At 40.1% G+C, this 23905-nt stretch overlaps 5 protein-coding genes across 5 annotated transcripts in view; all 5 read right to left on the bottom strand.

Annotated features, from left to right (window-relative positions):
- LOC108277182 (protocadherin alpha-C2) overlaps positions 1-3592 on the bottom strand; it is an 81678-nt gene extending 78086 nt beyond the window's left edge. Inside the window, exon 1 of the mRNA XM_047161078.2 lies at positions 400-3592. Coding sequence (XP_047017034.1) covers positions 400-2757 — 2358 coding nt within the window. The 5' untranslated portion in view covers positions 2758-3592. The remainder of the gene's footprint in view (positions 1-399) is intronic.
- Positions 3593-5204: 1612 nt separating this feature from the next.
- On the bottom strand, positions 5205-6058 carry zgc:123181 (uncharacterized protein LOC735300 homolog). Its single transcript, XM_053686629.1, is given in 2 exon segments — positions 5205-5377; positions 5379-6058. Coding segments are annotated over 2 exon segments (660 nt in total). The 5' UTR covers positions 5996-6058; the 3' UTR covers positions 5205-5334.
- A 433-nt stretch (positions 6059-6491) lies between these two features.
- LOC108276667 (protocadherin alpha-8) lies at positions 6492-9305 on the bottom strand. The gene has a single exon (XM_047161081.2). The coding sequence runs from the start codon at positions 9064-9066 to the stop codon at positions 6505-6507; it is 2562 nt and encodes an 853-aa protein (XP_047017037.1). The 5' UTR covers positions 9067-9305; the 3' UTR covers positions 6492-6504.
- Positions 9306-10464: 1159 nt separating this feature from the next.
- On the bottom strand, positions 10465-13057 carry LOC128635229 (protocadherin alpha-8-like). Its single transcript, XM_053687053.1, has one exon. The coding sequence runs from the start codon at positions 12964-12966 to the stop codon at positions 10465-10467; it is 2502 nt and encodes an 833-aa protein (XP_053543028.1). The 5' UTR covers positions 12967-13057.
- A 1520-nt stretch (positions 13058-14577) lies between these two features.
- Positions 14578-21107, bottom strand: LOC108276596 (protocadherin alpha-C2). Its single transcript, XM_017488382.3, has 2 exons — positions 18514-21107; positions 14578-17316 (listed from the first exon to the last, which is right to left on the bottom strand). Exons 1-2 carry the CDS (start codon positions 20929-20931, stop codon positions 17293-17295), a joined length of 2442 nt encoding a protein of 813 aa, XP_017343871.1. The 5' UTR covers positions 20932-21107; the 3' UTR covers positions 14578-17292.
- Positions 21108-23905: the final 2798 nt, after the last annotated feature.

Raw genomic sequence — 23905 nt, 5'->3', positions numbered from 1 at the left:
TTCTTCATTAATTCTGAATTGTGTCTCTGTTGTTTATATACATTGTATTCCGTGATTTTTATTTATTTATTTTGTTTTGATGTTGCACATGTGGAGTTAGTGAGTAGGTTCTTCGTTACACTATTTTGTGGTAGTATAGTAGCAATAGAATTTAACTGAGTTTAACTATCAAAGTTATCTGTCCCTTTATTACTCCAGTCGCTGTCCATTGTACTGAAGTGACTATTAAGTCATAAAATCAATAAAAGACACGTAATTAAGGGCGAACAACAAAATATATCTGCAAGTAGAAAGCATATATCGTATCTACACCATATAAAAGCTATTTCGCAGTATTTTGGTGTATTATGATGGGAGATTAGTTGTTCATTTCGAATTAAGTTCAAACGCTCTTCTTACCTTTGTAGTACTCGGAAGAGTTTGTGTGCTGTTAAAAGTGTCTCCTCCATTAATGCTGATCAGCTCTGCGTCTGCAGGCGGAAACGGCGAGGGGAAAACCACTACGTCACTCTTCAGTGTGTCTGAGCTAAAACACACATCATACTGCTGAGTGGATTTAGAGTAAGACCAGCTCCCGTCAGGGTGTGTAGTGACCACTGGAGCGCTGGAGCTGTAATGTGTCCCGTAGCATTTAGCTACTATTAAAGCCATGAGGCTCAGTAGAAATATCGCTGACACTGAGACAATAGCGATGAGCAGATAGAGATTCAGATTAGAAAAATTCTCCTCCTTTTCTGGCACTCTTCTAATGTTTGTCTGAAGGTCATCTGTAATTTCCATGACTACAATTTCCAGAGACAGAGTCGTTGACAGGATTGGGTCTCCATTATCCGAGACAGTAATGATAAGGGGGTGAGCTTTTATGTCATTGTCACTCATTCGTCTTTTAGTTCTTATTTCTCCTGTACTGGTTCCGATTCGGAAGAGATTCGTTCCCTTTGGTTCGGTCATGTGATAAGATAATAGTGCATTATAACCTGAATCAGCGTCTACAGCTCTGACTTTAGCCACAAAATACCCCGCTTCAGCAGAGTAGGGAATGTTCTCAGTATTTACTGATCCAAGTTCAGAATAAGGAGGTAAAATAAGAGGATTGTTGTCATTTTCATCCAGGATAAAAATGTTCACAGTTGCGTTGCTGGTGAGAGCTGGGACACCAGAGTCAGTGGCCTGAATTTGAAACTGAAATGACTTAATCGCCTCATAATCAAATGACTGTTTACTATATACATCACCATTTGCAGAATTAACGTCTACCATAGAAGTTAAATAGTTCCTAGATATTAAGGTGTATACAAGTTGAGCGTTTTCATTCATATCTGCATCCTTCGCTGTCACGGTTGCTATGATATTTCCAGCAGGGCTGTTTTCTTTCACGTAGAAATCCATGGTTTTGTCTGGAAAACGAGGCGCATTGTCGTTTACATCAGAAATGTGAATAGTAAGAAACATATTGCTGCGAAGCGGCGGGGAGCCTTTATCAGTAGCCGTAACAGTGATGTTATATTCAGGCATCTTTTCTCTGTCCAGAGGTCCACCCACTACTAACGAGTAATAGTTTTTGTAAGATGGTTGTAGAATAAATGGACTGGATCCTTTAATCCCAGCACTGATATCTCCGTTCTGGCCTACGTCGTTATCAGCGATCGTTATCAGTCCAACCACGGTGCCAGAAGTCGCGTCTTCTCTCACAGTGCTGGAGAGAGACGTGAGGGAAATGGCAGGTGCGTTGTCGTTCACGTCGAGCACTTCGACTAAAACTTTGCAGTGAGAAGCCCGAGGTGAAGAGCCCTTGTCCTGAGCCTGTGCGTGAAGCTCAAACGCAGCAGTGTCCTCTCTGTCCAAATGTCCTTTCAGTGAGATTTCACCCGTGACTGGGTTTATTTGAAAAATGTCGCTCGACTTTTCTTTTCCGTGGCTTATCAGTGAATAATCGATTTCTCCATTCATTCCCGCGTCTGTATCACTGGCGTTGAGTTTTATAATCTGGCTTCCCAACACCGTATCTTCAGGGACACTGACTTTATACAGCTCCTTGCTGAATGTTGGAGTGTTGTCGTTTACATCGATTACACTAACAGTTACATCAAGAGTGCCAGACCTAGCTGGTTTTCCTCCATCCATAGCAGTGAGCACGAGTTTAACCATTGTCTGCTTCTCCCTGTCTAAGGCTTTCTGTAAAATTAACTGTGGGGACATATTTTGTTCTGTGCCGCTCTGAATGTTTAGGGAAAAATATTCATTCGAGCTCAGCTTATAGGTTTTAATCGAGTTAACACCGACATCTGCATCGGTCGCCCTCGGCAAAGGGTATCTATCCCCAGGAAATGCATGTTCTGTAATGTTTAGGTTGTATATTTTATATGGAAACGATGGAGCGTTATCGTTTACATCCAATATATTAACACTAACACTGAACAGCCTTAAAGGATTTTGAGCAATTGCTTCAAGGTGTAAAGAACACGTCTGACTCGCAGGACAAAGATCCTCTCGATTGATTCTCTCGTCTACATATAACTCACCCGTCTTTGAATTGACATCAAAATACTTCTTGTTGGACCCAGCAACAATCTGAAACATGCGCGATTCCAATTCCCGGACATTCAGGTTAAGATCCTTCGCCATATTTCCAACAACGGTGCCCTTATTTACCTCCTCTGTCACGGAATAGACAATCTGAGCGGAGGACAAATCCCACAAACAAAGAGGCAGGACAATCCGAAAAAACATATGCGATTTGTAAAAGAGGACATCCATAGTTCAATTAGTAATAGCGTGTAGACATATAAACATAAAAATTTAATTCTGCGCACGTCTACAGTGCAGATAAGCTCGAAATTAGGAGAGTAAAAACGTCTTCCTGTGCTCGGTTACAGAAGGGTGTCTGCCTGGCCTTCCCCCTTTCTGGTGCATGTAAATACAGGTGGAGTCTGAATGGGAACCTGTTCACTATCAGTGTCACGGTCAACACCGGCCTCTTGTGTCCATTTAAAACCAGATTCTCTTTAAAGCCTACATTAAATGCTTTTGCTTTGCTTTAATTATCACTTCATGATTTTTTTTTTGCAGTGAAACTGAATTATAACATCCAGAAATTCTGCATAATCTCATGTTATGACATCCTATTATAATTAGATATAATTAGATATAGTTAGCAACAATGACAACAACAACAAAAAAAAAGTTCAAAATGCTGTCGGAAGATAATTGTCTTGACTGACGCATGTATAAAGGCTGTTGAAGTATTATTTTACCCTAGTTAATTATTTTTGTCATTTATTTTTAGCCTAGTGGTGTAAATAAAACATGTACAACCACACTCTATCCTAATGAACGCTGTCCATAGCTGAAGTGTTGAAAATAATTCTTTAAAACGCGAATGGAAAGAAAATGTGTTTTCAAATCCAAAATAAATTAATGCACAAAAAAAATGTTATAGATAGATATTGGAGTTAATTCGTAGGATTCTTTCACAAGTTGCTAAAGTGAAGCCATGTCGTTCCGCAAAACAAAGTGTCAAAGAATTGTACATAAATTGTACATAAAGAATTGTACAAAACAAAGTGACAAAGAATTGTACATAAATCTGCTGCCTATATAAAGTCGCCCTAAACAGTATACATATAAAAAATCCTACCTTTGTAGTACTCGGAAGAGTTTGTATGCTGTTAAAAGTGTCTCCTCCATTAATGCTGATCAGCTCTGCATCTGCAGGCGGAAACGGCGAGGGGAAAACCACTACGTCACTCTTCAGTGTGTCTGAGCTAAAACACACATCATACTGCTGAGTGGATTTAGAGTAAGACCAGCTCCCGTCAGGGTGTGTAGTGACCACTGGAGCCCTGGAGCTGCTGAAACCGCCGTCTGTCCCGTAGCATTTAGCTGCTATTAAAGCGATGAGACTCAGTAAAAATATCACTGACACTGAGACAATAGCGATGACTAGATAGAGATTCAGATTAGAAAAATTCTCCTCCTTTACTGGCACTTTTCTTAGTGAAGGCTGCACGCTGTCCATATTTTCCACAACCACAACTTCAATACTCATAGTTGTGGACAGTGAAGGTTCTCCATTATCCGAGACAGTAATGATAAGCGGGTGAGCTTTTAAGTCATTGTCACTCATACGTCTTTTAGTCCTTATTTCTCCTGTGCTGGTTCCGATTCGGAAGAGATTCGTTCCCTTTGGTTCGGTCATGTGATAAGATAATAGTGCATTATAACCTGAATCAGCGTCTACAGCTCTGACTTTAGCCACAAAATGCCCCGCTTCAGCAGAATAGGGAATGTTCTCAGTGTTGACGGAACCTGACTCGGAGTAAGGCGGTAGAACCGCTGGGGCGTTGTCATTTTCGTCAATTATAAAAACTTTCACGGTCAGATTGCTGCTCAGAGGTGGAGTTCCGGAGTCACTGGCCTGAACTAGAACTTGGAACATTTTGAGCTCCTCATAATTAAACGATCGTTTGCTGTATATATCGCCATTTTCCGAGTTTACCTCTAAGGGAATGTCGGCTTTCCCTGTACCAAGAAACACATATGATATATGCGCGTTTTCGTTCACATCCGCATCGTGTGCGCTTACTTGCGCTATTACAATCCCAGCTGGACTGTTTTCCTTAATATAAACATCGATGACGGGTTTTGAAAAGACAGGAGCATGATCATTGACATCACCAATATGAATTCTTAAGACACTGATGCTAGACAGTGATGGACTTCCTTCATCTGTGGCTTTTATCGTAATATTATATGCAGCAACTTTCTCCCTGTCCAATGGTCCGTTTACAACTAATGAATAATAATTTCTATAGGAAGACTCTATTTTAAAAGGAACAGGGCTTAAAATGTTGCAATGCACCACTCCATTTTTGCCTCCATCTTTATCAGAAACTGTAAATACAGCCACCGCTGTGCCGTCTTTAGAGTCCTCTCTGACATTACTCGTGAGTGAGGTCATCACTATTTCAGGTGGATTGTCATTCATATCAATAATTTCAACTAACACTTTGCATTGAGAACTTTTATGAGGTTGGCCCTTATCCTTAGCTTCAACTCTCAATTCAACAGCAGCGTTTTCCTCATAATCGATTTCACCTTTGACTGTTATAATTCCACTTTCAGGGTGGATTGAAAACAGATCCGAGCCTTTAACATTGCCTTGCCTGACTATAGCATACGCAATTTCACTGTTAACTCCCTCATCTAAATCTGTTGCTGAAAGGGAAATGACCTGCGTGCCAAAAGCGGAATTCTCATTCACTTTAACTTTGTAAAGCGGTTGACTGAAAACTGGGGGGTTATCGTTAAAATCCAAAACATTTACAACGATCTCTAATGTCCCAGACATCGGAGGTTTTCCTCCATCAAAAGCAGTTAGGGCCATATGAATCACTGGCTGCGTTTCTCGATCTAAAGCTTTCTGTAACACTAGCTCGACGGAGATCATCTCCTCCCCATTTTGTACATCTAAAGAAAAGTGTTCATTAGGGGTTAATTTATAGGTTTTCACTGAATTGCTTTCCGTGTCTGGATCCTCAGCCAAAGACAATGCGAATTTCTCTCCAGGTGCAGAAACCTCCGTTATGTTCAGTATCTGGCTACTGCTAGGAAAAGACGGAACATTATCGTTTATGTCTAATATATTTACCTCAATACGAAACATCCTTAGCGGGTTGTGAACCATAGCCTCTATATGGACGGAACATTTGCGAGCTGTGGAGCACAACGCCTCTCGATCAATCCTTTCATTAACAAACAACGCCCCGGTCTTCAGATTGACCTCAAAATACTTTTTGTTAGATGCGGAAATCATCTGAAACATTCGAGTCTCTAGATCCTGAACGCTGATGTGCAGATCCTTTGCTACATTCCCAACAACGGTTCCCTCGTTTACTTCCTCCGAGACCGAATACACGATCTGACCCGAGGATAAATCCAACAAAAGAACAGAGAGCAGAATCCAAGTGGACAGAGACACAAAAATAGCATCCATCCTAAAGCAGAAGGAAGACTTCAAATTGTATGTTTAAAAAAAAAACAACAACAAAGATGTAAAGACGCCGTTTGCAATAAAAGCATAACCAAATACAGACATTTCACTCCTGCCAGGAGGTTATGTGAAGCATTCGTAGGGATGGGTTAGTAAAATGACCTGCACTAAATAATATGTAAACTACACTTTACGGTCTACAGCGACCCCACGTGGTCCATCCAGGTAGGTTTACAATCTCTTTTTTTATTATTATTATTTTTTTTTAAGATAAACACTTAGTATTGTCGAATGAAGGGTTAGGAAAAGAAAAAGCTAGAAGATGAAGAAGAAGAAGGAAAGGAAGAAAACGTAAATACCAAATATATATACTTTTATAGGGTATGTATATTTTATGTGTACTTTAGTAATAATAACAAAGTTTAATGTAATCCACAGAAACAGCAGAACAATCATTCCTCATCTGAGAAAGCAAAATGCTCGCGGGAATTTGGATGAACTGCTTGTCGTGCTTACCTTCTAACAATCAGTATGACGCTATCATCTATATTTAAAGAGTGAAATAGCAGCAGTACCACATGTATTTCAAGTTCAGTCCTTTCTGAAATGGGCTGGAAATAGCTTAATACACAATGACAACCGCGTATCAAGACGGTAAAAAAGAGAGCTGAATGTAAATAAATAAAATGGGAAAAAGGCCAGGTAAAATATAAATCCATTACCTTTGTAGTACTCGGAAGAGTTTGTGTGCTGTTAAAAGTGTCTCCTCCATTAATGCTGATCAGCTCTGCGTCTGCAGGCGGAAACGGCGAGGGGAAAACCACTACGTCACTCTTCAGTGTGTCTGAGCTAAAACACACATCATACTGCTGAGTGGATTTAGAGTAAGACCAGCTCCCGTCAGGGTGTGTAGTGACCACTGGAGCGCTGGAGCTGCTGAAACTGCCGTCTGTCCCGTAGCATTTAGCTGCTATTAAAGCGATGAGGCTCAGTAAAAATATCACTGACACGGAGACGATAGCGATGAGCAGATAGAGATTCAGATTAGAAAAATTCTCCTCCTTTACTGGCACTTTTCTTAGAGACGGTCGCACATCATCTAAACTTTCCACAACTACTACATCAATAGTCAGTGTTGCTGATAGTGAAGGTTCTCCATTATCCGAGACAGTAATGATAAGCGGGTGAGCTTTTAAGTCATTGTCACTCATTCGTCTTTTAGTCCTTATTTCTCCTGTACTGGTTCCGATTCGGAAGAGATTTGTTCCCTTTGGTTCAGTTATGTGATAAGATAATAGTGCATTATAACCTGAATCAGCGTCTACAGCTCTGACTTTAGCCACAAAATACCCCGCTTCTGCAGAGTAGGGAATGTTCTCAGTTTTTAGTGATCCAGTTTCAGCGTAAGGTGGCAAAATAACAGGACTATTGTCATTCTCATCCAGGATAAAAACATTTACAGTGATGTTACTACTTAGTGGAGGGACACCAGAGTCAGTGGCTTGAACCTTAAACTGGAAGGTTTTTATCTCCTCAAAGTTGAAAGACTGCATGCTGTACATTTCTCCAGTGACAGAGTTGATGCTGACAGATGAATATAAAAAAATGCTGCTAACCGAATAAGTTATTTGAGCATTTTCACCAAAGTCGATATCTTGTGCATAGACACTTGCTATTAAAGCACCTGCTGGACTGTTCTCTTTAACATAAACATTCATAGAAGATTCAGGGAAACGAGGTGCGTTATCATTTACATCTGAAATATGGACAGTCAGGACAGCGGTGCTGGAGAGAGGAGGGACTCCTTCATCTGTGGCTGTTATTGAGACATTATACAGTGTGTTTTCTTCTCTGTCAAGAGCGCCATTGAGGACCAGTGAATAATATTTGCCCTGTGTGGACTCTAATACAAATGGAGAATTCTGAGATACGAAACAGCGCACTTTTCCATTTTTACCTCCATCCTTGTCCTGAACTGTGATTAATGCAATCACGGTGCCTTTCTTGGCGTCTTCTCTCACGTTGTCCAAAAGAGACGAGAGCTTAATATCCGGTGCGTTATCGTTCACATCCACTACCTCCACTAGGACCTTAGAATGAGATGCGAGGGGTGTATGACCTCCATCTCGGGCTTCAACACGAATTTCGTACGCGTTTGTGGTCTCGTAATCTAATGTTCCTATTACTGAGATGTAACCTGTGCTTGCATCAATAGCGAATTTATCAGATATTCCCTTTTGACCTTGTTTAAATGAATATGTAAGATCACTATTGACTCCTTCATCGATATCGGTAGCATTTAGCTTTAAAATGGACGTCCCGGCAGTAACATTTTCTTGAACCAAAACTTTGTACACAGTTTTAGAAAACACAGGCGCGTTGTCATTAGCATCCAAAATATTCACAATAATTTCTGCTGTACCAGATCGTGGTGGTTTGCCTCCGTCAACTGCAGTCAGCACAAGCCGGACGATGGATTGTTTTTCTCGGTCAAGATTTTTCATCAGCACCAGTTCGGCTGAAGGACCTTGGTCGGCATCTGTGTGCACTTCCAAGCTGAAAAAAACATTCTGAGACAGTTTGTATGAACTGATGGAGTTGCTTTCAATGTCTGGATCTTCAGCACCAAGCAGGGGAAATTTAGCTCCTATCATCACAGACTCTGCAATATTAATCGTCTGTGATTTTCCGGGAAATACCGGCGAGTGATCGTTAATATCAAGTATTTTTACCTCCACGCTGTGCATCTGTAAAGGATTATTAACAATCGCTTCCAGAGACTCTGTACAAATGTCACTGTTTGGACACATCTGCTCTCTGTCTATCGCCTCCAACACGAACAGAGCCCCGGTTCTTATATCTACATCGAAATGTTTCTTCGACGCTCCGGATACGATATGAAGGCGACGCGACTCCAAATCAGCAACATTAAGACTCAGGTCCTTGGCCAAATTACCAACAACTGTCCCTGGACTCACCTCCTCGGAAATGGAATACGCAACATGGCCCGATGAAACGCCCTGAATACAAAGCAACGTCCAGAGCAGATATACTATCCAAAACCGTTCCTTCATCTTAAACACGTTTATATTTTTTTTATCTGTCCTTCAAAATAAATAAACTGCTCCGCAACATCAGCTGAGAAACAGCAAGAAAACGAATAGAATGGGGGAAAAAACTGACTGTAATCCACGTTAGGCCGAGCTGTGACGAGAATGGCTGTAGTGCAACCGAGCAAGACAGTTATTAACATTTTGTTCTCCTGGAATAACAGTACAGCTCGGAGAGCTCTAAGCTGGATTTGCAGATAGACAGTGCCATCGCGTGGACACGCGAGATATGAACAAGACATTCTGCAAGCTTTAAACAAGAGAAATAATCTTACAAAGTCCGACATTCCTTATCAGAAACAAAATAGCAGTTGCATCATACACAGCGGTTACTGTTTGTTAAAAAACTAAAATCTGACATCATTTCATTTTAAAATAAACGAAATGTAATAAATAGAAAAATTAAACAATTCCAGAAGTTGGCATAAGCTTGTTTTTAGTTTTAATCAATATAATTCGAACAAATATATTAAGAACATTTTATCAAAGTCATCAGTCATAGATTATATCAACCAAAGAAAACTAAGTTGCATGAGTAACATAGAAAATATTTACATACAGAAAAAAGTATCAATTAAACGTGAAAATAATTTTCGGAGGTCTATAATACTGCCTTTAACTTAGTGTTAAGGCCCATTATAGATGTCATTATATAATGTACACATTGGTGCATGGAGTTAACAAAGTTATACGAATCGTTTACAAATTTGGAATCGTATCAGTCACACATTTTGTCCATGAAAGGAAAGTTTAGGAAACCATTTAACTTGGTCAGAAACACTGAAAACGAACCTTTCACAAAGCGATTAGCATGCTATAGCAACACCAGCAATACAGCTGTCAACCCTAACTTAACACCCAGTCGGAGGCGGGTGTGGGGGAGGGGGGGTTAACATGGTTTGTTAGATATTTGTAAGGCAGAAAAAGCGAAGTTAAAACTGCAAAAAGCAAAATGTGTATTTGAAGACTAAGTCGTACTGAGATTAAAAATACAAATGTCCTAATTGTGTGTAAAACAGCTTATATTGTAAAATCATAGGGGAAAGAAAGAAAGAAAGAAAGAAAGAAAGAAAGAAAGAAAGAAAGAAAGAAAGAAAGAAAGAAAGAAAGAGTTGACTTTAGTACTTTTTGGTGACTGTCGCTGACCAGCAAATGGTGCTGAAATACTCGTGATTTCCTCCGAAACGATTTCTCGCACAGAAAATATATCAAGTGAGAACTATTTAATTTGCTTTATAATCAAATAAGGTCCTAAGACAAACTGCCAGTACGTCCTCTACTCTTAGCTGTATGTTTCATATTAGTATTATATTATAAGTATTATATGTTTCATATTAATACATTATTGTTTCGGGTGAGCTCCTAAAAATGTGCACAATTCCGCATTACAAAGTCATAAGGTGAATAAGGTGTCAAAACCTTATTAACACATTCTACAAAAGTCTGCTGCCTATAGGCAAAAATATACATATATAAATCGCTTACCTTTGTAGTACTCGGAAGAGTTTGTGTGGTGTTAAATGTGTCTCCTCCATTAATGCTGATCAGCTCTGCGTCTGCAGGCGGAAACGGCGAGGGGAAAACCACTACGTCACTCTTCAGTGTGTCTGAGCTAAAACACACATCATACTGCTGAGTGGATTTCGAGTAAGACCAGCTCCCGTCAGGGTGTGTAGTGACCACTGGAGCGCTGGAGCTGCTGAAATCACCGTCTGTCCCGTAGCATTTAGCTGCTATTAAAGCGATGAGGCTCAGTAGAAATATCACTGACACTGAGACAATAGCGATGAGCAGATAGAGATTCAGATTAGAAAAATTCTCCTCCTTTACTGGCACTTGTCTTAGTGAAGGCTGCACGCTGTCCATATTTTCCACAACCACAACTTCAATACTCATAGTTGAGGACAGTGAAGGTTCTCCATTATCCGAGACAGTAATGATAAGCGGGTGAGCTTTTAAGTCATTGTCACTCATTCGTCTTTTAGTCCTTATTTCTCCTGTGCTGGTTCCAATTCGGAAGAGATTTGTTCCCTTTGTTTCGGTCATGTGATAAGATAATAGTGCATTATAACCTGAATCAGCGTCTACAGCTCTGATTTTAGCCACAAAATACCCCGCTTCGGCAGAGTAGGGAATGTTCTCACTGTTTACTGATCCAGGTTCAGAATAAGGAGGGAGAAAAACTGGACTGTTGTCATTCTCATCCAGGATAAAAATATTTACAGTCACGTTACTACTTAGTGGAGGGACACCAGAGTCAGTGGCTTGAACTTTAAACTGGAAGGTTTTTATCTCTTCAAAGTTGAAAGACTGCATGCTGTACATTTCTCCAGTGACAGAGTTGATGCTGACAGCTGAAGACAAAGGCATGTTAGCGTTGCTAAGTAATGAATAAGTTATTTGAGCATTTTCACCAAAGTCAATATCTTGTGCAGAGACACTTGCTATCAGAGCACCTGCTGGACTGTTCTCTTCAACATAAACATTCAGGGAAGATTCAGGGAAACGAGGTGCGTTATCATTTACATCCGAAATATGGACAGTCAGGACAGCGGTGCTGGAGAGAGGAGGGACTCCTTCATCTGTGGCTGTTATTGAGACATTATACAGTGTATTTTCTTCCCTGTCAAGAGCGCCATTGAGGACCAGTGAATAATATTTGCCCTGTGTGGACTCCAATACAAATGGAGAATTCTGAGATACGAAACAGTGCACTTTTCCATTTTTACCTCCATCCTTGTCTTGCACGGTGATAAACGCAATCACGGTGCCTTTCTTGGCGTCTTCTCTCACGTTGTCCAAAAGAGACGAGAGCTTAATATCCGGTGCGTGGTCATTGAGATCCAGTATCTCCACTAACACTTTACAGTGCGACGCCAGTGGACTTTGTCCCCTATCCCGGGCCTCGACGAGAATCTCATACGCGTTTGCTTCTTCATAATCCAAAATTCCTGCGACTGTTATCTCTCCAGTGTTGCTGTTCAGAGCGAATTTGTCCGCAATCCCTTTCTGACCTTGTTTAAATGTGTAAATAATTTCTCCATTGACGCCCTCGTCAGGATCGGTAGCATTGAGCTTTAATATCACTGCACCCACAGCTGTGTTCTCTAAAACCTGAGCTTTAAACAATTGCTTTGCAAAAACCGGCGCGTTGTCGTTCGCGTCTAAAATGGTGATGATAATGTTTGTGGTGCCAGATCTCTGTGGCTTTCCACCATCCAGTGCGGTCAGGACGAGCTGGAGTTCGGCTTGTTTTTCTCTGTCTAGCGCTTTTTGCAGCACCAGCTCTGGATATGGTGCACTGTCTGCCTCGGCATTCACCTCCAAGTTAAAAAACGGGTTTGTTGAGAGCTTGTATGTGGAAACAGAATTGCTTCCTACATCTGGATCTTCCGCTGCAAGAAGAGCAAATTTAGCCCCTGGAAGTGTGTGCTCAGATATCCGGATATTTTGCGATTTTACGGAAAAAGCAGGTTTGTTGTCGTTAATGTCCAGAATCTTTACCTCAATGCTATAAACATTTAAGGGATTGTTAAGTATGGCTTCCAAGCTTTCCGTGCACGCGTTGCTATTCGGACATAGCTCCTCTCTGTCTATCGTGTCCAGGACGTACAAAGCACCGGTTTTTATATTCACATCAAAATGTTTCTTTGTTGATCCCGAAACGATTCGCAGCATGCGAGACTCGAGCTCGTCCACTTTTAGGTTTAAATCCCTGGCTAAATTTCCGACAAACGTCCCCGGACTCACCTCTTCAGACACGGAGTAAAGGATCTGTCGGGAAAAGCCATACCGTGCACAAAAGGCCAGAAAATACGCAGAGACAATCCAGAAACGTCCAAACTCAGGAGATGAAGCCATCATCTACAACGTTTTCGTTGTATATTAACTTTAAATATTTAAAATAAATTTCTGGCTCAGTTCAGACATAAGACGATTCTATCACCCCTGACTGAGCTGTAACTGGGCGTGCATTCGTTCATAATAAGAGGAGAAGCCCAAAAGAGAACAGCCTTCTGATTTCTTAGTAGACAGTGCCATCGTATGGTTATTTCACTGACTAGAATTATTACTAATTTCCTTCGTGGATGTGTTTCCATAAATAAAGTATGCGTGAATTCAAGAATCAATGCAAGTTCAAAGCCTGCAAACAAGTTCAGCACCACGGATAGTTCCAATCTATCGATCGATCTATCTATCTATCTATCTATCTATCTATCTATCTGTCTGTCTGTCTGTCTGTCTGTCTGTCTGAATTTTTTTTTTTTACGTAGGCTCCAGTTCTTGGGTGATTTTAGGACAAGATTTCAGGAAAATTGATGATTAACCTAATTTATAAATCTCCTTTAACAGTCAATTTTTTTGTCCAACTTTTAAAAGTGAATTCTTTATATTATGTTTTATATTCTATTAGTTACAAACGTTTTCTTTGTCAAAATATTTTCTAATAAAAATTAAAATTATTAAAATACCTGAGTATGATTTGCTTTTTTAAAAATTCATTTTAAATACTGGTGTTTGTACCAGGTCTAACACAGGAAACTCAGGTTTCACACAGTGTGTGAAATGTTTGATACTTGTTATATTTGGTACTTTATTCTCCGATTAAAGAGACCATTTAAGATTAAAATGGATCCATTCTTCTTCTTGTCTACATATAAATGCATAGATACATGTTACAATACAATTTGCCTGTCATCCCTGAAAAAAAGTTTCAGTTTGTCTTATTCGATATGTTTCTAATAACTCCAAAGCAGGTCTTGAGATTACTTAGTTTAATGGAACACTTCTGAGCATTTATAGCATATAGAATTCATTTCTGGATGAATAATAAATCTGGTTAATCATCGGTGAAAATAAAAAGAGGGTGAATTTTCTTTAAAGATTTGCATTTAATGTAAGCTTTTTCAGTTAATTTTCCAGTTTTTTTATTATATATTTTTATTTATAGCCTATATTTTTTGCTGCGTCAATTCGTCTAAACTTGTCCAACAGTTCCGCCTAGTGGTGTAACTCTCTCTCTCTCTCTCTCTCTCTCTCTCTCTCTCTCTCTCTCTCACACACACACACACACACACACACACACACACACACACACACACACACACACTTGGAAAAAAGAAAAAAAGAGGAGCAGTACAGAAGAAACTGAGCTCTGTGTGTGTGTGTGTGTGTGTGTGTGCGTGTGTTCACACTGAATGACTAAATAAAGAAGGTAAAAGGTATGTTGCTCTAAATCAGGAGAGACAGAGGGGTTGTCATGGTGACTGTTGCCATGGTGAGAGTGGTAGGTCCTGACTTTAGCCCACTGAATGCACACTGCAGTTGTTATCATGTGATGTAGGAAATATAGGCGTTCATATTTATAATTTTATCAGTAAAATGAAATGAGATTTACATTTGGATCATTTAGAATATATTTATGAATCAAACTAGAAAGATAAAATAAAATAACCAGGACAAGAGAAAACTAAAGCAATTTATAAATGTTGCTTTATTTATTTTCCTGTATTTACACGAGCAACTTTAAAGAAGAAATAACATTCTAATACCGATGATTTTGAAAGGAAATATTATGTCCATACATCCACTGGCAAACATCTTACTATCCAATGACAAAGTGAACTCAGGATCTGCACTTAGGCCATAAAAATGTGAATAAATACTGAATTTTGAGAGCGTACACTAATAATTCTGGGAACAATAACAATAACCAGAGGCTTTTTTGTCATAAATTTGTTTTAAATACAAATACATTTAGGAAACTCTTGTTCATCTCATCATTTTCACTTGGTCCAGATGGCACGCTTTACACACTGTTCAGATTTTAGTCACACATCCAACATTAGGCACCAACCACTTCTGTGCTCATTTGCAAAGCACAGAACTTAAAAAAACAAAAAGGCACAGTTTTGTCTTTCTTACATTTCACTGTAACCTTTTCCTTTACCACGTCTGGCCACTTGGATGATTTTATTTGGAAACCGGTTGTTTCAGTGTACAGTTCCCCATCAAACTATATCACTGATTAAATACCAATGTTTTTATATATAGAATTATATATAGAATTTTGTGTAAAATTCCACAGCACAAGCGCTTGCACCAAATGTATTATTGTTAATATTGTGCCATATACTGTATACAGACAATTTCATTCACATATACAGTATATCCATACTTTTTAATTATAAGGCGGTTTCCTGTTCATTGAGATGCAATGTGGATTTAACTGCAACACATGGCCCACATGTCTAATACACATGTTGTACTTTCTCTTTTCCAGTCACTCTTCATTTCCTGTCCTCCACGTCTCATCTTTTCATTTATGAAACACAGCTGGCGTTTTTATCATTTTGGCATTTTTGAACACTGCAGCATGAATACAATGTGGAACATAATGCACTTAACACAAAGCAGTAGCATACACAATACACTTCTTAGCTTAATAATACATATGTACACAAGTGTTTGCCCTTCGTACATCTATAAAACATTTTAAAAATGTCAAAAACCCACTTACATGTTGCCAAAAAATTCCAAAGCGATACAGCTCTTTATACAAAAACAGTCTGATCATACAATATTTAAAGAAGCAGTAAGTAGTATTTTAGTCACAACTAGTGTCATATTATTGGCTGTTTGCTGATTACATGACTAACCATGTACAGCACATTCTGCTGTAAGCATATTCAATATGTTTTGAATGTTTCGGATACATTTCAAACATTATTGCAGGACGATTTGATTAATTGCGCCAATAAAGACGTGCTTAACTATTCCGCTCATTTCAGAAGTAAACAGATATGTAACTTTCTGATAAATACTGAGTAGGATTCTAGGAGATAATTTAACATGGTTTTTATGCTTCTGATTTGGAAAGAAATGTATTTAGAGTAAACTCAGCATTCTGAATATTCTCTCTCTCTCTCTCTCTCTCTCTCTCTCTTGTTCTCTGGAGGTTTTTTGTTTTATTTTAGTATTATTCTAATGCTACTTATTGCTTCTTTAAAGCTTCGGAGCTACACACATACCTGTGCATGGCTGGATGTGTTATTTCTTCACATTAGCTGCACAGATTTGTTGGGTAGTCTCGATGCATCGGAAGCAGCAGAGTTTGAAAAATTCGATTAAGGTCTTGTAATGTAAACTAAAATAGTCTTAAGAGCAGCAGATCTGAAGCAGACGTAGGTAGAAAGTATTGACAGGTAGTGTTAGCATTTATTTGACCTGAGCTATATGTGTATATATTCCAGGCTTTCATCATAATTATATGCTACAAACACTGTTCGAATGGTGTTGTTTTTTTTTTATGCCAACAGAGGAGGATTACAGGAGTTTGTCACTGGACTGCTTGTATAATAATTGTGGTAATACAATAATAATAATAATAATAATAATAATAATAATAATAATAATGTTTTTTATAGTTCAATTTATAATTATATTTTATAGTTTTATAAATTCATAGTCAATATCTAGCCTTATTATTTAAAAAAAAAATCAGCCTATTGGATCAATTTGCATATGACACACAAATTTATAACAATTCACGTATCATGTTTTGCATGATAAGTTACAATATTAAGGTTAGGGGTAGTGTTAAAGTTTATACCGTCTTTTTCGACTGTATCTGTCATTGAAAATCGAATAAAATCCAACTTCATTTCCTTGTTTGAATTTGTATGTTTGTATGATCCATAGATCATGTTCTGTTTATCATATAATCAAACAAAAAGCCACATGCCTGGTTCAGGAAATTGTGCTCTTCAGATTATATTTTACATGAAATTAATTTTTGTCCAGTTCAGAGTGCTTGACCAGAGTAGCACTGGTTTAGCATGCATAATAGATCAAGTCGTTTTCCAAGTAAACAAAAAAAAGTCAAAAATATTTTTTGAATGAGTATCTCTCCTTGTCCTGTCACAAATCCAGGGTGTATGGTATATTTCGACCATCTTCTTTCTTCCTCTCGATATTCAGAGTCCTTTCATGACTTATTTAAGTCACACAAAGTCTTAGCCAAGCAAAGTTGCTGTTGCGGTTACAGGTTGACGAGAAATACGGCGGGTCAATAAGATGAGGGTTTTCATGTGTCATAAGAGTTCATCAGAACTGAATTCTCATGACCTCTCCAACTAGATCAAGATAAGCGTTCTCCCAGAATGTGGATCTGTTTCGGAAGACTCAGGATCAAGGTAGATCACTACTGGATTCCTGTCAGGAAACAGAAAGGATGGTCAGTCAAAATAAAGAAAACACACTGTCATAATTAGTGCAATATTCAGACTGTTTGTTTTGGCCAAAACACAAGTATTTTATGTACTCTGATAGTACTCTTACTGGTGGTGGGATCATACTGGTCAATAGATTTATTAGCATTATAGATCTTGGTGGAGTTTCACAAAAGCATCATAGCACCAAGACCATCAGTAAATGCATTAAGAGCATCACATTGAACGGTACTCTCTCTATCGGTACACTTAACTCAGCCCTGATTTAGCCTTAAGTCTAAACCCAGTACAGTTACAACAGCTATATTTGAATTTATCCAGAATACATTCCACTATCACAGCTAACTCAATCAAGTGTTTGTTGTGTACTGATGTGAATAATGTGTCTAAGAGAAAGGGTTCCAAAACAACCCGATGATCAACCCGATGAACCGATAGAGGTACTCTCTCTATCGGTACACTTAACTCAGCCCTGATTTAGCCTTAAGTCTAAACCCAGTACAGTTACAACAGCTATATTTGAATTTATCCAGAATACATTCCACTATCACAGCTAACTCAATCAAGTGTTTGTTGTGTACTGATGTGAATAATGTGTCTAAGAGAAAGGGTTCCAAAACAACCCGATGATCCAACAAACCCCCAATGAGCCCGAGCCCCTTTTTTTAATTCTTCTAAAAGTGCACATTTATACTCACACTAGTTTTATGTTTATGTAGAATTAGTGCAAAATACAAAACACCTCAGAATCACCTCAGCACTTCTGAAACCAAAACGTCTTCAGGTACTGTTGCAGTCATATTTTTGGGAGTGGGAAAACAAGCACTGGATTGTTAAAACATCATTCAGGCATCAGGATTCTCAAACTACCTATATTTAAAACCTTTTTTTGGTTAGAATGTAAATGTTAATGGTATTCACATTTATAATTCACAGCAATATCCTATTAGCAGGCCCAAATTTCTGTAGCAAATATCAATGTAGCAATGTTTTGTGCCCTTTGCCTTCCACAGTAAGAGTTATACAATGTTTCTTGGAAATTTCTTGGCTTGCTCTCTTTCTATCATCTCTTTAATCAAACCCGTAACTCGGCCTCATAACGATGCTAACAGTTAGAAGTTTCCAATATTGACATTCTTACAGTATGTGTTTAATAATTATTTGTATTTGAATGATGTACCTGCAGTGTGGAAGATCTGGATTCACTGGTGGTCGTGAGAGCTACACTCCGTGGTATACTGGACACGATGAAGCCACTGCCATTGGGCAATGGCTGGCGAACCACGACCTTTCCTTTCCTTGTTTCAGCTAAAAACAGACTGTACCAGTAAGCGTCACTGGAGATGAGGGTGGAGTCACCGATCGTTGAGTTCCTCTGGCTGGTAACACTGTTTCGACCGTGAACAGCTGCTTTGGAGGGTTTGGGCTTCTGGCACTTCAGAACAATGATGACTAAAATGGTGATGAGCAGCAGAAAAGACACGGACCCCAGACTGAGCAAGAGATACAGGTTCAAATCTGTGAACAGGTCAAATTCCATCGGCATCTGTGTCGTCTCTGTTAACTGTGTGACCACTACTTGCTCCACAGTGGAAACTTTGATGGTGACCGTGGCAGAGCGTGGTGGATCTCCATTATCTTTGGCTACAATCACGAGCCGTTGGTGTTTGGGATCTCGGTAGGTGAACATGCGAGCTGTTCGCACTTCACCATTGTAGTGGTCCAAAGTGAACAGTGACGAATCGGTGGCCTGGAGGAACTGGTAGGTGACACGCGAGTTCTGCGCTGAGTCCGCATCCAGTGCGATTACCTTCGCCACCAGCGAGCCCTGATCAGCAGCCCTTGAGATCACCTGGTCGACGACAGAGTCATGAGCCCTCCACGGTGACACGATTTGAGGCGCGTTGTCATTCTGGTCAAGAATGATCACACGTACCGTGGCATTGCTACTGAGAGGTGGGACACCAGAGTCTCGAGCTTCAATGTGAAAGAGAAACTCCTTCTCACGCTCATAGTCGAAGGCACGCAGCGCATGCAGGTTCCCATTTTCCGGGTTCACCGAGAACAACATAGACACAGACGTGTTGGAGATCTCTTTCTCCACTATGAAATAGACCAGATACTGGTTTTCATTCAGGTCCGGGTCGTGTGCAGTGAGAGAGCAGAGAAGCTCACCTGGCTCATTGTTTTCAGGCAGATGAATAATGTAAAAGGACTGAGGAAATACAGGAGCGTTGTCATTCACATCCAGGATCTCCAAGCTAATAGTCTCGCTGTCAGTGAGTGGAGGCGTTCCTCTATCCGTAACATGGAGTGTGATCTCATAACTAGAGTTTTTCTCGCGGTCTAATGGATCTTTGACAGTTAGTTCGAAGTAATCCTCGGATGAATTGTTTAGAAGGAAAGGCAACTCCTCAGCGTCACGTAACGAAAGAAAAACTTTGCCATTATCTCCAGAGTCTCTGTCACTCACACTGACCACGGCTATCACCGTTCCTGTGGGTGCATTCTCCTTAACTGAGCTTTTGAATGATTTAACCGTGATGTCAGGATAATTATCATTTAAGTCCGTGATAAAAACCAATATTTTGCATTGTGCCGAAAGTGGAGTTATCGCTTTGTCTTTGGCTTCGACATACATTTCAAAACTTCTCATCTCCTCATAATCGATCACACCTTTCACTCGGATTTCTCCACTTTTGGGATTCAGCGAGAATTTTTCCTGTGTTTTTTCAGACGTGTACAGCGTGTATGAGTAAGCAACCTCAGCATTGGTGCCTTCATCTATGTCTGTTGCATTGAGCTGCATGACCAGCGTACCAACCGGGGCATTTTCAACCAGATCGACTGAATACACCTGCCTGTCGAACTGAGGAGCGTTATCATTGGTGTCTAGCACTTTCACAATGACGGTGGCAGTGCCAGTCCGTGCCGGTGTGCCACCGTCCACGGCTGTGAGGATGAGACTATGCACAGTCTGCTTCTCTCTGTCCAGAGGTGCTTGGAGAACGAGGTCCACGTATTTCGTGCCGTCGCTTCCTGTCTGGATCTCAATAGTGAACTCGTCACTTTGGCTCAGGAAGTAAGTCTTGATAGAGTTTTCTCCAACATCAGCATCGACTGCGTTGGTTAAAGAAAATTTCTCCCCAGGCCTCGCTGATTCCGAGATATCCAGCGGTATGCGCTCTCTCCTGAACTGAGGGGCGTTATCGTTTATGTCCATGATTTCCAGTTCGAGGTTGAATATGCGTAACGGATTCTCGATCACAACATCCATTTTAAGGAAGCACGATGAGGACGTCTTTGCGGGACAGAGGTGCTCTCTGTCGATCTTTTCGGTGATTAACATTTCTCCGGTCTCTTTGTTAATGTCCAGGTATTTTTTGCTGTGGATGTAGTCGAGCTTCACGTTGCGCTCCGCGAGGCTGCGCGCTTCCAGACCCAAATCTGCGGCTAAATGTGCCACCACAGTTCGTTCTGCTGTTTCCTCCGGGATGGAGTACCGCGTCACGGTGAAAGCTGAGCCCCATAGCGCGGAAAACATAACAAATCTGACGTGCCATGACCTCCTGCAAAAGGCGAAAGCTCGCGGATCCATTGCGAACAGAAAATGCGCAGATTAGCGATTCGAATAAACACGACCAGCAAACTAACTGCGTTCAATGCGCAATTAAAATATAACTATGATATAATCCTACTGTGTTTACAAGAAAATAACCCTGCATAATCCTTAAAGGGTGTGTGTCTGTCTGCAGAGCATCCAGGACTGTCATGGCTTCCTCAACAATACACACACTCACACACACACACACATACTCCTCCCCCTGATGGATACTAACGACCCATTAGAGCTGAGCTAGGAACAGTACCCTCTCTAACATCCTCTGTTTCTGTCCATGTGAAGGAAAAATAAAAGCTGGTCTCAGAACAGTATGAGGGAAAAAAATCTTCCACAATCCCCTTTTATATTTATATCTCAGAAGAGAGCTTTTTCACAGAGCAGCGACACCGTGCGAACAAAATACTGCAACTTGTAAATAATTGCTAAACAATTATGCTGCTCTTTAAGTACCTTTAACTAACGACGCAGCGGATTGCAAGTGATGTGTAATAAATCAAGACATTTTGATCAAATATAAGTGCAAACGAAAAATATATATATATACACGTATACAGGCAGAACAAAATGCAAACAATATTATTCCTTTCCATATTTGTCAACTCCGTGAGAATTTCAGATACACCGATCAGCCATAACATTAAAACACTGACAGGTGACGTGAATAACATTGATTATATAGTTACAAGGGAACCTGCCAAGAAGAGGGATATATTTATTAGGCAGCATGTGAACAGTCAGTTCTCCAAGTTGACATGTTGGAAGCAGGAAAAATGGGCAAGTGTAAGGGTCTGAGCGACTTTGACAAGGGCCAAATTGTGATGTCTAGACGACTGGATCAGAGCATATCCAAAACAATAGGTCTTGTGGGGTGATCCCGGTATGCAGTTGTTAGTACCTACCAAAAGTGGTCCAAGGAAGGATACCAGCAACAGGGTCATGGGCGCCCATGGCTCACTGATGCCCGTGGTGAGCAAAGGCTAGCTCGTCTGGTCCATTCCCACAGAAGAGCTATTGTAGCACAAATTGCTGAAAAAGTTCATGCTGGCTCTGATAGAAAGGAGTCAGAACACACAGTGCATCAGAGCTTGCTGCATATGGGGCGCTGCGTAGCTGCAGAGTGCCCATGCTGACCCTTGTCCACTGTCGAAAGCACCTACAATGGGCACGTGAGCATCAGAACTGGACCATGGAGCAGTGGAAGAATGTGGCCTGGTCTGATTAATCACGTGTTCTTTTACATTGTGTGGACGGCTGGGTGCATGAGCGTCGATTCCTTATGGGGACCTTCACACTATTAGGCAGATGGTTTTAATGCTATGGCTGATTGGGGTATGTGCAGTGTGTTTATGTTGTTTTAATAATGAAAAGAAGGCTTTGATAACCTAGATATTCCAAAAATGTTCCCCACTCTCCCTACAAGCTGATATAGATAATGAATTAGTGAAAAAGTACCTAAGCCAGGTCAGTTTTAATGTTCATTTGCAGATTTTACCATAATATTTATGGTAATGCATTCAGTGGAGCAAATAGTGAGAGGATTGATGTTCTTTTTTTTTGAGGACCTGTATGCATACAAGTTGTTAGACCTCATTAAGCCTATTGGTCAGATTCACCCTCTTTGGAAAAAGGGTACTAAATGTTACCTTCCCTTGTCTTTGGAGTGCTACGGTTATGTTTTTCTACTTTTTAATATGCATCTTTTACCTTGAAATGTGGATTATAGTGACCTTTAAAAAAGATTTAAGGTATAATTGGATTGTAATTAACATTTAGAGTAAACTTCCCCATGTTTGATGGTACCACCTGTGACAATGAATGGTACACAGGGGTGTTCCAGGTTGTCCCATCAGGGGTGTCCCATCCGGAAAGGGCGGGTGTGGGTGCAGGTTTTCATTCCAACCAAGCAGAAGCCACACCTGAATCTATTGAAAGCCAAGATCAACTGATTAAACAGGTGGAATCAGATGTGCCTCCTGCTTAGTTAGAATGAAAACCTGCACCCACACTGGCCCTTTCCAGATAAGATTGCCCACCCCATACCTATTTTTCACTGAAAGTACATACAGTCCATTTTGCCTTCCTGCTTCAAAGCTTGAATTTGGATAAATGAGCTTTTCTCTTTTTAATGTTTCCATGTGTATATTCATGTTCACTGTTCCAGTGGTTCTCATAGTGGGGTCTGTGAAGTATATCCAGGGGGTCCATGATTTAATGATGGTGGAAATCAATCAATATAATAACTTGGATAATAATGGGTTATTTAGGTCTTATATATATTAACCCGTTTGACTAGTCCCTCAAACTCAGTGGGTTTATTCCACACCTCAATAACTCAAAAACACAAGTAGCCATATTGTCACGACACAAAATGCTAGTAGGATGCAAGTGCAGATTTAATAGAAATAAAACAAAAGTACTAACACAAATGATTTAACACACAAACTATGGAATCTAGGTAGAGAAACGAGATAACACAACAATGGCAAAATAAGACAACCAGTGTAGTGCAAACTGTGGTTATAAATACTCGTAAGTGCTGGTTAACATGAATGAAGTTCAGGTGCCGGTGATCATGTGACATGCTGGTGTGGTGCGATGGCTGCTGGGAACTGTAGTCCAGAGTTCCTTCTCTGATGGTACATGACACATATAAATAATGTGTTTGCTGTTTGCTGCAATTGCTGCACACATTTAAATATTTTTTATGAAATAAATCTAAACGGGTTATTGGATATTTATGTATTTTACGTTTAAGGGGTCCCTAGCTACAAAAATGTTGAGCAGCCCTGCCCAGTACCACTCGGTCATCCATGCTGTGCCAGTTTCAGCACCGTGGACAGCATCATGTTGGCATCACTTGAGAGCGACAACGTGGTAAAACCGACAGACTTTATATTAAAAGTCTTCATTTAGGTATTTGATTTAAAAAATGTCAAAGTTAGAGGACGAG

This window comes from Ictalurus punctatus, chromosome 16 (assembly GCF_001660625.3).
Source record: "Ictalurus punctatus breed USDA103 chromosome 16, Coco_2.0, whole genome shotgun sequence".
Classification (NCBI taxonomy): Eukaryota; Metazoa; Chordata; class Actinopteri; order Siluriformes; family Ictaluridae; genus Ictalurus; species Ictalurus punctatus.
Note: the sequence above shows the minus strand (reverse complement) of the source record. Positions and strands in the feature narration are given on the sequence as shown.